A 13,875-nucleotide genomic window follows, 5' to 3' on the forward strand; every position below is an offset into this window, starting at 1 on the left:
CCTGGGCAGTGGGCGGGGCGCTGGCTTCCTGGGCTGTTACGTTGTATCAGTATCAGACTTCCGCTCCGGGAGTGTACAAGGCGGCCCCCTTCATCAGGCGATTAGCTCCTGGGTCAAAAGGGCAAGTGTTGCCCCCTGCGAGCCGACGGCCACCCAGCAAGTTGGTGCTGGCACCGGCCGGCAGCCCCTGGAGGTCAGCGGGGGGACGCAGGGCGAAAGGGGTCCGGCCCAGGGCGCGGGAGGAAGCGGAAGCGGCAGCAGGGCCCGGCTCCAGGTCGAGGAGGAGGCACCCAGAGGGCATCCGGGCCGCTCCGCGGCGCGCACGGGAGGTGGGCCGGCGCTTGGGTGGGGTCGAGGGAAGGAGCGGGAAGCCGGGCGGCCTCGGGCGGGGCGAGGGCCCTGGAGCGGGCTCAGGACGGCAGCGGGGGCGCGGCCCTCGGGCTTGGGGCAGCGGCACGAAGTAGGGCTGGGGACCCGGTCTCGGGCCGGGGTTGACGCGGAGGAGTTGACGGGGAACCAAGGGCGCCGGGAATGGGGTCCGGCCCCGGGGCCGGCGGGGCGGGGCGGGGCGGGGCGCGGGGGGCGGGGCGACTGCGCGTCCCCTGGTGGCCGACGTCACCGCGCGGGCGTCAGCTGACTGCACGGCTGCTGCCGTCCCTGCAGTTGCTGAGACTCCAGGCCGCTGTCGCCTCTGCCGCCGCCGCCGTCTCTGCCACCGCCGCCGCCGCCATGGCTCAGTACAAGGGCGCCGCGAGCGAGGCGGGCCGCGCCATGCACCTGATGAAGAAGAGGGAGAAGCAGCGCGAGCAGATGGAGCAGATGAAACAGCGGATCGCCGAGGTGCGGGCCAGGCCGGGCTGCCCCGAGCACGCGCGCTGCCCGCCGCCCCGGCCCTCCCGGGCCCCGCGAGAGCCTGGGCGGCGGCCGCACGGCCCCGATGGCGGGCCGGGGCGGGGCCCTTGCTTGCTCAGCTCCAGGAAAGGGCGGAAGCGATCCGGCGACAGTCTCATCCGTAAAACGTGCCCAGGTGGCCGAGATGAGCTAGCTTGTGACAAGCCTCCGACAGGAGGGAGCCATAGCCAGGGGTCCCATTGGGGGAATTAGGGCTCCCCCCCCCCCCGCCCCTCAGGCCTGAGAACCAGGCCTCTGCCCTGATCCAATGGATGCTGGGAAAGGGAGGCCCCACAGGCCCTGGACCTCCACCGGCCACCGAGGCTCGTTGCAGAGCCCTCTGCGCCGGAACAAAGGCAAGGTTCAGCGTCCTGGGCGCTGGTGGTTCACCGAGGCTTCAGTGAGTGGCCGGTGGCGGTGGACTGTCCGGAAGAAAGGGTTCCTCTGCTTGGGCCTTTTGGGGAGACTTGTCCAAAGAGCAGGGACTCGGGGCGAGAGGGAGAGTGGGCTACCTTAGGCGCGGTGGAAACCAGGCCCAAGGAAGCAGCCGCACGCCGAGGCCCGGCTCCCTCACTTCACGCTGGGTTCCCGGCGCTGCTGTCTCAGGGTGGACCCGTTGGCCAGCTGGACTTGCCTTTCTCTGCTGCCCACCTCCTTTGGAGGCCACCAGCCAGAGGGGACCTGTGTGGTACCAAGTGGGATGGGGCTGGGCTGGAGCGCGGGCTCATGGGAGCTGTTGGCAACATCTAGGGCCAAGACAGAGCCACATGGCTCCGTGGAGGACTAGGTCCCTTGGCCGGTCTTCACTCTGCCCTGTCACCCCTTGGCTGGGGTCTCCACGTGGAGCTTAAAGGCTGGGTGTGAAGAGCACCAAAGGCACGTAGAGCCTGTGAGCCCAGGCCACTGGGGGAGCTCTGGGCCCCAGCAGGAGACATGGAGGGGCCAGGAGAGCACAGGGCTCTGAGAACCACCTCCTTTGGCATCCTCAGCACTGGAAGGGCCCCTCATAGCCCCGTAGAACCTTCCAGTGACCAAGGAAAGGGGACATGTCTTGCCCAAGGTCACGAGTCCAGAGGCCAACCTGGGACTAGAACCCAGGTGTCCACTTCCACAGTGGGGCGGCGGGTGGTCCTCACTGCTATCCTCTGTCCTCAACAGGAGAACATAATGAAATCTAACATCGACAAGAAGTTCTCTGCGCACTACGACGCTGTGGAGGCGGAGCTCAAGTCCAGCACCGTGGGTGAGTGAAGCCTGTGTGTGCCACCCCATCCTGGACCCGGATGCCGGTTGCTTGGCTGGCTCTGGGTGACCGACCCTGCCTCCCATCTCTCTGCACCTCACAGGTCTCGTAACGCTGAATGATATGAAGGCCAAGCAGGAGGCCCTGGTGAAGGAGCGGGAGAAGCAGTTGGCCAAGAAAGAGCAGTCGAAGGAGCTGCAGCTGTGGGTGCCCGTCATTTCAGCTGTCAGTCCTCCCCTCAAGCCAGAGCCAGTGCTTGGGAGGGGGGGCAGGCCAGGCTGGCTGTTCTTGCCCCTTGGTGGGGTCTGCCCGTGAGCTTGACATGCCCCAGGCCGGTAGGACCGCTAGGACCGCTCTGGGCCTGTGCTGCACGCCCCCCCCCCCACTGAGCGCGGGCAGCTCTGGGTCACGGGAGGAGCCTTGAGGCGGGGACGTGGTGCCTCATGGTGTGTGTGCCTTGGTAGGAAGCTCGAGAAGCTACGAGAGAAGGAACGCAAGAAGGAGGCCAAGCGGAAGATCTCCAGCCTGTCCTTCACCCTGGAGGAAGAGGAGGATGCCGGGGACGAGGAGGATGAGGTGGCCGTGTATGAAGAGGAGCTGGAAAGGGAAGGTGAGGGCCGGTTCTAGCGACCAGGCTCCAGCAGGAAGACGCGGCCCTGCCACTGGCCTTGGTGGCCCCTGCGCTCCCGGTCCTGAGGCTCAGGCGGAGGTTCAGGCCACAGAGGGGACCCGGTACGCACCACGGGGTCCAGCCTCATGGGGTGGGGCTCGCCGCCAGGCCCCACCTGAATCCGAGGCAGGTGGCTGGCCTCTGCGCCGGGCCACGGGGCCTTCAGGCCAAGAGGCCGCCAGAGGGAGGCTGATGCCTCAGCAAGACGTCTCTGGAAGCTGCCCTTCACAAGTGCCAGGAAGAATGGGTTTCCTGTGATCGTGAAATTGTTCACGTTTGTGCGGCCAGGTGGCTGCCGAGCATGTGGCTGGTGTGACTGGGACACCGAACTGTGCACTGTGACGAATTTCAGGTTGAACTGACACAGCCCCAGATGCCCAGGGGCTACTCAGTGGGCAGGAGAGGTCTCAGCCGAAGGCCAAAGTGGGGTGAAGGGACGGTTCGGGAAGGCCGGGTAACAAGGATGAACCAGCACGGGCCCCGTGTGGCCCATGCCTGCTCTGGGCCGGCCCCGAGGCCGACAGGCGGGGTGCCATCCCTCTCCTCGAGTCACGCAGGCCGGTCTGTGCCCTGCTTAGGGGTCGGGGACCAGCTCGGGGCCAGGGAAAGCGTCCCGTGGGGGGACAGTGGAGATGGGCCTTTAGGATGAGGAGAATTCCACGAGCAACCAGAGAGACTACGGGGGGGGGGGGGCGTGTAGCGCCAAGTGATGAGTGTGCCCAGAAGCAGAGCCGGCGGGGGCAGGCTTGGGGGCCACATCTGAAACCCTGGGGGGCTGTGGCGGTGGTGGCCGGGGAACTGAAGCAGGGGATGGCATGCACGGTGCGGCCACCGCCGCCGTGATGGGTGCCGTTAGGAGGAAGAGCGCGCGCCTCCTGGGGTCTCGTGTGTTCCCAGAGCCGCAGAAGGGACTGTGGCTCTATTAGGGGGCTTTCAGTACCATTCGGTCATATTAAGTGTTGAGTAACGTCTGGTGGCATCCCAGGGGGACCACTGTTTGGGACAGCTCGGGTCTGGGGGCAAGGCTGTTAAGGTCACTGCGTGTCGCCAGGGCGTCGCGAATACTTCCCCCCCTCACCCCGCCATGATTTGGTTTAGGGGGCCCCTCGACGGGGCAGTAGCGCAGGATCTTCTCTGGGTAGTGTGAGGTGCAGGCGGCCTCTGGAACCGCTGCCCTGGAGCGGCAGGCTGGCGTGTAGGCTCGTCTTCTAGGTCCCCGGTTTCTAAAAAGTGCTCCTAGGAGTCTGTACGACCCTTTCAGGGGGTCTGCGAGGTCAAGACCACTTTCCTGATTGTGCCCAAACCATTCTCAGCCTTTTGCATCACGGTCTCTCTTGAGCTTGGGGCGTGATGACGTCATCACTCTAGCCTACAGAGCGGTGCCTTCCTGGTTCGGAGTCCCCCCGCCCCTAGACAAGCGCTCTCCAGGGGCCTCGGAGCCGCGAGAGTGTTCGCGGGTGCTAGCGCAGCCAGCGGAGGAACCGCCATGCTACTTCATCCATGTCCTGATTGTGGAAACTGAGTCAGAGTCCGAGATGCCGGGCGAGCCCTGGTGGGGCTTCTCTCCCATCTCCCCTCCGGACCCGGTGTTGTAGCTGCAGGGCTTCGGGCTTCCGTTTGCTTCCCGGGGAGCAAGCAGCGCTTACGGGCCTGGGGCTGCCGTGACATTCGGATGGCAGGTCAGGTGTGCAGCTGTGAGCAGCACGGCGCCTGGCGTGGCGGGGTCCTGTCTGGGTGTCCAGCCTTCTGAGGGTGCCCCCATTCCTCCCATGCAGCACAGCCTTCGCTCCCTCAGATGCTGGCACTGGTGCCTTAGGGCCCCCGACGCACGTCAGGCCACAGCTGATGGGGTGAGAGCACAGGCCCCCATCTCCTGCCCAGCTCGGTGCTGGAGACCGAGGCCAAGGCCCCTTGGCCGGGATGGGTCTCCACGGGGCTGTGGGGAGGACAGCCGGCTGCTCTGGCTGGGAGCAGGTGGCAGGGCCAGCAAGCTCCAGGGAGCCTCCGAGGAGGTCGTGTCAGAGCTCAGGCTTGAGAAACAAGGGTTCCAGGTGCCCTGGACGTGGGGCCTGTGACGCAGTTGACTCCTTGTTTCTTTTTGCTCCAGAGGTCTCCACAAAGAAGAGGAAATTGGGGAAGAACCCCGATGTGGACACCAGCTTCCTGCCTGACCGAGACCGCGAGGTAAGAGAGGCTGATCTCGGCTCGGGCCGGGGCTTCTGCTCAGGCCGTGGGGCACCGTGTGCCCCCCGAGCAGCCCTGGGCCTCCGTCCTTGACCCATTTCCTCTCCCAGGAAGAGGAGAACCGGCTGCGGGAGGAGCTGCGGCAGGAGTGGGAAGCCAAGCAGGAGAAGATCAAGAGTGAGTGCTTGCTGCGGGGGATGTGGGGCAGAGGCTGCTGCTGCCCCCACTTTCCAGGGCAGCGCCCCGCGCTCCTGGGCACTTGCAGAGGCCAAGGCGCAATTCTGCTTTGTAGGTGAGGAGATCGAAATCACCTTCAGTTACTGGGATGGGTCTGGGCACCGGCGGACGGTCAAGGTAGGTCGTGTGGGGCTCGCACCCCGCTCCCCGGGAGCTCCTCTGGAAGGAGCTTTCTTTTTTTTTTTTTTTAAATTAAATTAAATTAAATTAAAATAAATTAAATTTAATTAATTAATTAATTTACTTATTTGGAAGGAGCTTTCAATCCCGACCTGGGTGCTTCATGAGCCCTTTCCTGTGGGTGGGCCCCCAGAGCCCCCGGGGGAGCAGGGACGGGGGCCTGGCCCTTGGAGGGGTAGCCAGGGGTTCCAGGGTGCCTGGCCGCGGCCTCCGGGCCCCTGCCCTCTGGAGAGTGCCTCTCCAGGCTTCCATGTCCCCTTCCTCACCGCTCACTTTCCCGGACCCTGGCACTCGGGCGCTCGTGCAGATGAAAAAGGGCAACACGATGCAGCAGTTCCTGCAGAAGGCGCTGGAGATCCTGCGCAAAGACTTCAGCGAGCTCAGGTCAGGGTGCAGGCGGCGTACGCCCGGCTCGGCTCCCCGAGACTCCCACCAGGATGCCCAGCCTGGGCACTGTGCTTCTGAGGCGGGGAACTCAGGTCGGGGCGCCGGAGTGGAGGGCGGTGGGGTCCTGGGCTCCCGAGCCTTGCAGCGTGCTTCCGGAGCCTTTGGGGCTGCCGCCCAGACCGCTGCCCGCCGGCTGTGCGCCGGGTTTCTTCGACTGGCCGCTCCCCTCGGCCCCACCGTCCTGCCTTTCTCCCTCAGGTCAGCAGGGGTGGAGCAGCTCATGTACATCAAGGAGGACCTGATCATACCCCACGTGAGTCCCTTCTCTTCCTGCGGCCCTGGGTGGGGGCTTGGGGGTGCCTAGGGGCTTCTCGCCAGTGTCCCCGCACCCCAGCCTGTGGGGCTGGTGGTCGGACGTGTGGGCGGGAGAAGGCGACACGGGTCCTGAGCCATCGCTTCCTGCCCTCGGCTCTTAGCACCACAGCTTCTACGACTTCATCGTCACCAAGGCGCGAGGGAAGAGTGGTAAGTGCGCCCGCCAGCCCTGCCCCTTTCCCAGCACCTCGGGCCCCAGCGCCGCAGGGCGCCCCGACAGCAGCTCTCTCCCCGCAGGGCCGCTCTTTAACTTTGACGTCCACGACGATGTGCGGCTGCTCAGTGATGCCACCGTGGAGAAGGACGAGGTGCGGTGGCCCGGGGGCAGTGGGCAGGAGGGCAGGCGCCTGGCAGCCCCGAGCTGACGGCCCGGCCCGTGTCCTTCCTCAGTCCCACGCGGGCAAGGTGGTGCTGCGGAGCTGGTACGAGAAGAACAAGCACATCTTCCCCGCCAGCCGCTGGGAGCCCTACGATCCTGAGAAGAAGTGGGACAAGTACACGGTGAGTGGATCCCCTGGGGTGGCCCGAGCTGGGGGCACGGGAGCCAGCCTGGCTGCAGGGTGGCCGCCCAAAGAGCAACCGTGAGCCACCGCGGGTGGCACCGCAACACTAGCCTCCTCTGTGCTCTTGTCACGCCAGATCCGGTGAACGTCGAGGCTCCCCGGGCTCCCTTGGTTCTCGGCCCCTCCCGGGGTCTCCGGGACTCCAGGCGCTGCTCCCGCCCCCCATTTCCCTCAGCCCTGACGTGACAGGGGTGAGACACGACGGGGCTGGCCGTCCCCTGCCCCCGGTGGCGTCCTGTACCTCTCTGTTTCTTTTATGGTAAATAAATGCACATGTCAGAGTTGGAGCACCTGCACTGTGCTTTGTTCTAAACGTTTTTTTATCGAGCTGAAGTTCACCATTCTGATCATTTGAAGGTGTACAATTCGGGGGTCTTGAGTACATTCGGTGTTGTGCAGCCATCACCTCTACTTCCAGAACACCTCTGTCACCCCACAAGGAGGCCCCATGCCCATTAGCAGTCTCTCCCGGCCCCTGGTACCCCGTTGTCTACTTTATCTCTGTGGACTTGTCTCTTCTAGATATTTCACAGAAATGGAATCAGACAGTTTCTGGTCTTTGTATCTGGTGAGGAAGCGGATACTTGGTGGCGGTGGGAGGGTGGAAGAGTAACGTGAGTCTGCAGAGGGCCGTGGGTGACCCACTGGGGCCTGGTGGGCCCGCGTCCCGGCAGCCAACCAGCACCCCGCAGGGCACCTCGTGGCCCTGCGGTCGTTTACTGTGAGTGGTCTTGCGGTTCCTCTTCTGTCTCCTAGCTGCCAGTCCGAAGGGGACACGGCTGCCCTGTGGCTCCCAGCCGCCCGACATCCCCACCACAGCTCTAGAAACGAACTTTGCCCTCCCGGGGCTGCAGCCCGTCCGGCATCTCTTCGCAGTCCCCGCGTGGGAAGGCTGCTGGGGGTGCCCTGTGCTCGCTGCTCAGCTCGGACTGCCGTCCTGGCCCCGAGGGCGACCTGCCTTGGGGTGGGCGCTCTTGCTCCCTGTCCTTGCCGCAACAGCCAGATCCCCTGGCTCCCGTCGGGTAAGCAGAGGGAACAGGGTCAAGCCCTGGCTGGCAGTCAGCATCCCAGCTCTGGGTCCGGTCCCACGTGCTGGACAAATACATAGATATGACAGCGGGCGACTTCGCCAGGTACAGAAGCTCCTGTGCCCTCCTCCCACGGGCAGGGCTCTGTGTCCCATTCCGATGCGGCATGGCCACTCCTGGCTGGCAGTTAGGAGCTCTCTTTTGGGCTTCCTGGCCCTGTGTCTGGGGCAGAGCCATCCGGGGTCATTTGGAGGAGGAGGCGGGGGAGGGAAGTCGCCTAGGCCAGAGACCTCCGGGCACGGCAGGCAACGGGTGGCCCAGCCTGACCCTAGGTACTGGATGTGGGGGACAAGTGTGAGGACCTCAATGGGGCCTTTTGTATGGCATTGGGAAGCCTGGAGAAGGGATCATCTGGCCTTCTGCACCAACCCCCCTGCCGTCCTTGAAAAGAGTAGGCTTCTCCCGGCCAGGGAACCCCTCTCAGCCAGCTTACCCAGTGGAAATGGTTTGCAAGGGAACCGCCTCAGGCCCCACAGCTTCCGGAAAGCAAGCGCCTTAAGGCCCAGTCTTGGCTCCCGGCCGGAGCCGACCTGGTTCTGGAAGCACTGAACTCACAGATCACTGGGGCAAATTGTCCTCGTGAGGCCAGATCCTCAGATGGCCCCAAGCTTCCCACCTCCCAGCATACAGGCCTGTGTGACCCCCTCCCCCGGAGGCGCACACACACGGTAGGCCAGGTGGGCCCGCACTCCCGGGGTCCCACTCCTGGGGTTCCGTTGTTCCTCGAAGGGAGAGTGTGCGGGTGGGCGTGGCCTCCTCAGGGGAGCCCCCTGGGAGTGGAGGGCATTCCCTGGCCAACAGCCAATGAGAGAAGCGGGGCCTCAGTCCTCGAGGCACAGGTTGGGTGGGGTTGGGGCAGGAGGCAGCCTTCGCGGTCAGGGCCGGGGGCAGGGGGTCTGGAAGGAAGGGAGAGCCGCTTCCTTCTAGCCAGCTTCTAGCCAGCGAAGGATCGCAGCCACGGTGGGGCTGGGGCTGACAGAGGGCCCCTTGTCCTCAGTGAGGCTGCTGCCGCCGGGCCTCTGGCCTCACGCTTGGCTGGCCCGGGCCGGAGTTCCTGGGAGGAGGGCGCTGCAGCTCTGGGGGCCCTCTTCTTGGGACCTTGCACCCGTTTGAACGTGCTGCTCACAGAGGATGGACCGCAGACAAGCTGGGAAGCTGCGGGGATGGCTGTTGGGCTCTGGAACTACACGAGGCCACCAGGCCCGGTGAGCGGTCACCCAGCCGGCCCGGGGGGGGGGGCAGCGTGGGCCGGGGAGGCCAGGTGCCAAGGATGCACCCGAGAGACAAGGCCGGCCCTCTCTTGCTCGGCCAGGCCTCCTTGCTGGGGGGCGAGTCCGCACGTGGGCGATAGAAGCACCAAGCGGCAGCAAGAAGCGCCTGAGATGGAGAGGCCCTCCTGAGGTCCTGACGCGAGCAGGGGCGAGAAGTCAGCCGTTCCACGACGGAGGACGGGGTGTTCCAGCAGAGCATGCTGCGGGCAGCTTGCGGGTGAGCAGGGCGGGGCTCGGGGGGCAGGCCAGACAGGTGGAGCCTGGGATGTGAGCCAGAGGTTGGATGCCCGCGGTCCTGTCACTCCCCACCAGCGGACATGCAACCTGAGCCACGTGTTCTCCCAGCATAGGGTTTGATTTAATTTTCAAAGATTTTTTTATGAGAGAGAGAGAGAGCACAGGAGTTGTGGAAGGGGTGAGGGAGATGGAGAACCACCAAGCAGACTCCACGCTGAGTGCAGGGCCCCACTGAGGATCCTGGGACCCCAAGATCATGACCTGAGCCGAAATCGAATCAGGTGCTTAACCGACTTAGGACGCCCAGACGCCCCTTATTTAATTAGAAGTACTTTTTGGCAACTGAGGAAAAATTCACAGAACAGAAAACCAGTAACCATTGAAAAACATACGTATCAAAGTGGCATTTAGTATGTTCACAGTATAGTCCGGCTGTCACCTCTGTCTGGTCCCAGAACATTCCCGTCACCGCAGAGGGAGACCCTGTGCCCATTCAGCAGCCTCCCCTCATCCCCTCCCCGAGCTCCTGACAACCACTCATCTACTTCTGTTTCTGTGCCTTTACCTCTTCTGGAAATTTCACAGGAATGGAATTGTACGATTACAGTTCTGTTTAGAGGCAAAGACGTTTCATGCTCCTGGATTGGGGGACTCGGTAGTCGGGGTGTCTCTTCTAGGTTTCTGCTGCCGTGTAACAGATCGGTGAGAACTCAGTGGCTTGTGACGACACCGGGCTCTTACCTGACACTTTCTGCAGCTCACGGGTCCCGGCATGACATCACTGTGTCCTCTGCTCCGGGTCTCGCGGGGTTGCCATGGAGGTCGCCATGGAGGTCGCCTGGGCTGCCTTCTCATCAGAGACTTGGGGCCTGTCCCCAGCTCACGTCATTCTTGGTAGAGGTCAGTTTCCTGGGACTCTAGGACTCAGGTCCTTCTTCTCATGCCGTGCCACCTGGTGCCCTCCGAGGCCCGTTCTTGCTTCAAGCATCTCTCCTTGCAGGAAGGGCCCCTTCGCAGTGCGGGGTTCCCCTGAGGAGGCCACGCCGTCCCGCACACTCTCCCTTTGGAGGAACTCAGCTGGTTAGTAACGTAACCCCCATAACCCCGGGAGGGATGGCTCACCATGTGTGTGTGCGTGCGTGCACGTGTGTGTGCGCCTCCAGGGGAGGGGGTGACACAGGCCTGTATGCTGGGAGGTGGGAGCCTTGGGGCCATCTGAGGATCTGGCCCCATGATGACAACTTGCCCCAGTGATCTGTGGACTCCATGCAATCCCCGTCCAAACCCCAGTGTGCTCTTTTGTAGAAACTGGCAAGCTCACCGTCAGGGTATATAGACACGCGAAGGACCTAGAAATCCAAAAACCATTTTGAAAAAGAAGAGCAAAGTTGCAGGGCTCTCATTACCTGATTGCAGAGCTTACTATGAAGCCACGGTGACCGAGGCAATGTGGTCTAAGCACGAGGGTAGGTGCAGAGGTGGGGGGCACGGAACTAGCAGTCCAGACATAAATCCTTACGTTTCTGGTTAAGAAATGATGCTGGAGCAGTCAGATACCTGTGTGGAAAAAGTGAACTTGACCCCTCGATGTGATGGGTTGCATTGTGTCCCTAGAAAGAAATGTTGCAGTACCCGCCCCCAGGACCCTTCACTGCGACCTGGGCTTTGAGATGGAATCAAATTGAGATGAGATCATACTCGAGAATGGTCCCTAATCCAAGATGACCAGTGTCCTAACAGAGGAGACAGATATGCAGGGAGAAAGCTGTGTGACAGCAGAGACAGGAGCAGTGCTCCTGCGGGCCGAGGACACTGCGGCAACAGCGGCGGCTGGAAGAGGCGAGGAGGGCTCGGCGAGGGAGCTCCGCCCGGCCCACAGCCGCATCTCTGACTTCCAGCCTCCGGAGCTGGGGACCATGACTGTCTCTTATTTTAAACCCCTTAGTAGGGGATTGTGGGTGGCTCAGCGGTTGAGCGTCTGCCTTCAGCTCAGGGTGTGACCCCGGGTCCTGGGACAGAGTCCCTCATCGGGTTCCCCACAGGGAGCCTGCTTCTCCCTCTGCCTGTGTCTCTCTCTGTGTCTCTCATGAATAAATAAATAAAACTCTTAAAAAAAAAGAAACCGGTTAGAAGTAACAAATGTGTTCAACAAGGTTGCTGGACAAAAGATCATGACAGAAACCACTTGGATTTCTATACACTAGCAATCAGCAACCCAAACTGAAATCAAGAAAATTATTTCATTACAAATAGTAACAGGAAGAAAAAGACACTTGGGGAATAAATGCAACAAAAGAAGTACCCGGCTTGTACCCTGAGAACTACACAGTATCACTGAAAGAACTGAAAGAAGAGTAAACAGAAACATCTGCTTAGTGCGTGTTCCTCAGAGAAACCTAGCAGGACGCACACAGGATTTACGCTGAGGACCCGCTCACACAGGCGTGGGGGCCGGCAATCTGGCAAGCCCGAACTTTGCAGGGCAGGCAAGCGGGCTGCAGACTCAGGCGGGATTCCTATGTTGCAATCTTGAGGCCGTTGAACTCCTCCAGGAAACCTTAACTTTGCGGTTAAGGCCTTCGCTTGAGTGGACGGGACCCACACAAGCTGCAGAGGGCACTCTTTTTTATTTTTATTTTTTTTTTCTTTTTCAGGGGCACTCTTTACTTAAGGTCACTCAGTTGTAGGTGTTGACCACATATGCAAGATACCTTCACAGCAACCTAGGTGAATGCTTGCTTAAATAACTGGGGACTACAGCCTAGCCAAGCTGGAATCAATAAACATCTAAAATTAATCAACATCCCATGTTCATGGATGGAAACACTTAATCTTATTAAGATGGCAACACTCCCCAAATTGGTCTGCAGATTCAATTTCATCCCTATTGAACTCCCACTGGCTTTTTCCCCCCAGAAACTGATAAGGTCATTCTAAGATGCCTGTGGAGGTGTACAGGACACTAAACAGCCGAAACACTCTCAGAAAAGAGCAAATTTGGAGGATTCACAATTCCCAGTTTCAAAACAGTACACAACTACAGTGATCAAGACAGGGCGATGTGAGCGTAAAGACAGACATATAGGTTAACAGAACAGAATTGAGGGAGTCCAGAAATAGGCCCACATATGTATTGTCAGTTGATTTTTGATGAGGGGGCCAGGACCATTCAATGAGGAAAGAATAGCTTTTTTTTTTTTTTTTTAGAATGTCCTTTTTTTTTTTTTAATTTTTTTATTTATTTATGATAGTCACACAGAGAGAGAGAGAGGCAGAGACACAGGCAGAGGGAGAAGCAGGCTCCATGCACCGGGAGCCCGACGTGGGACTCGATCCCGGGTCTCCAGGATCGCGCCCTGGGCCAAAGGCAGGCGCCAAACCGCTGCGCCACCCAGGGATCCCTAGAATATCCTTTTTTAACAAATGGCAGAGCAGCCACATGCAAAAGAATGAAGCTGGACCACAACCTCACATTATATGCAAAGACTAACCCTGACTGGAGCCAGAGACCTAAATTTAAGAGCAAAAACTATAAAACTCATATTACAAAGCAGAGCGGTAAATCTTTGTGACCTTGGATGAAACCACAGTTCCTTAGCTCTAACAAACACAAGCAACAATGAAGGCTCCGGCACATGTCATCCAAATTCAAAACTTTTGTGCATCTAAGCACACTCTCAGGAAGGTGAAAAGAGAACCCAGAGCATGAGAGAAAATATTTGCGAATTATAAGGGATTAAGAACCCGAATATATTTAGAGCTCATACAACTTGACAACAGCACAGAGGGCCCAGCACAAGATGGGCAAAGACCTGGAGCAGACGTGTCACATTGCTCGTGTCACAGGAGATCTACAAATGGCCAGCAAACTCACGAGGATGTGCCCAACGTCATTATTCATCAGGGAAATGCAAATTGGCATGAGGTATCATCTCACAGCCACCAGGAGGGTAGAAACAAAGTCAGATACTAAGGGTTCGCCAGGATGTGGAGGAAGGGGAACCCTCCTGCACTGTTGGTGGGAATGTGACCTGGTGCAGCCACTCTGGAAAACTGTGTGGAGGTTCCTCAAAGCGTTAAAGATAGACCTGCCCTACGACCCAGCGATTGCACTGCTGGGGATTTACCCCAAAGATGCAGATGCAGTGAAACACCGGGACACCTGCACCCCGATGTTTCTAGCAGCCATGTCCACAATAGCCAAATTGTGGAAGGAGCCTCGGTGTCCATCGAAAGATGATGGATAAAGAAGATGTGGTTTGTGTATACAATGGAATATTCCTCAGCCATTAGAAACGACAAATACCCACCATTTGCTTCAACGTGGATGGAACTGGAGGGTATTATGCTGAGTGAAGTAAGTCAGTCGGAGAAGGACAAACAGTGTATGTTCTCATTCATTTGGGGAATATGAATAATAGTGAAAGGGAATAAAGGGGTAAGGAGAGAAAATGAGTGGGAAATATCAGGGAGGGGACAGAACACGAGAGACTCCTAACTCTGGGAAACGAACTAGGGGTGGTGGAAGGGGAGGGGGGTGGGGGTGGGG

The 13,875-nt window shown here is 60.1% G+C and overlaps 1 protein-coding gene across 9 annotated transcripts; it reads left to right on the top strand.

Moving 5' to 3' along the window:
• The first annotated feature begins 49 nt into the window (after positions 1 to 49).
• Positions 50 to 10,792, top strand: FAM50A (family with sequence similarity 50 member A). Of its 9 annotated transcripts, none has more exons than XM_055337735.1 (16): positions 50 to 193; positions 664 to 840; positions 2,050 to 2,134; positions 2,238 to 2,337; positions 2,599 to 2,744; positions 4,912 to 4,988; positions 5,099 to 5,165; positions 5,281 to 5,342; positions 5,713 to 5,789; positions 6,051 to 6,105; positions 6,269 to 6,317; positions 6,405 to 6,475; positions 6,558 to 6,668; positions 6,807 to 10,226; positions 10,327 to 10,406; positions 10,617 to 10,792. In XM_055337735.1, the coding sequence occupies exons 2-14, from the start codon at positions 730 to 732 to the stop codon at positions 6,813 to 6,815; spliced, it is 1,020 nt and encodes a 339-aa protein (XP_055193710.1). In that variant the 5' UTR covers positions 50 to 193; positions 664 to 729; the 3' UTR covers positions 6,816 to 10,226; positions 10,327 to 10,406; positions 10,617 to 10,792. The 9 variants fall into 9 exon arrangements, with proteins under 9 accessions (XP_055193710.1, XP_055193708.1, XP_055193712.1 ...); XM_055337733.1 differs by lacking the exon at positions 50 to 193 and adding an exon at positions 227 to 329; XM_055337737.1 differs by lacking the exon at positions 50 to 193 and adding an exon at positions 373 to 460.
• Positions 10,793 to 13,875: the final 3,083 nt, after the last annotated feature.

This window comes from Nyctereutes procyonoides, unplaced genomic scaffold, assembly GCF_905146905.1.
Source record: "Nyctereutes procyonoides isolate TBG_1078 unplaced genomic scaffold, NYPRO_anot_genome, whole genome shotgun sequence".
In the NCBI taxonomy this organism is placed as follows: Eukaryota; Metazoa; Chordata; class Mammalia; order Carnivora; family Canidae; genus Nyctereutes; species Nyctereutes procyonoides.

Excerpts from the sequence above, each read along its gene's own strand:
- FAM50A (XM_055337735.1), top strand. The coding sequence starts at position 730 with ATGGCTCAGTACAAGGGCGCCGCGAGCGAGGCGGGCCGCGCCATGCAC. Across the intron at positions 5,790-6,050 it reads AAAGACTTCAGCGAGCTCAG|GTCAGCAGGGGTGGAGCAGC; the intron begins GTCAGGGTGCAG and ends TTTCTCCCTCAG. Across the intron at positions 6,476-6,557 it reads CCACCGTGGAGAAGGACGAG|TCCCACGCGGGCAAGGTGGT; the intron begins GTGCGGTGGCCC and ends GTCCTTCCTCAG.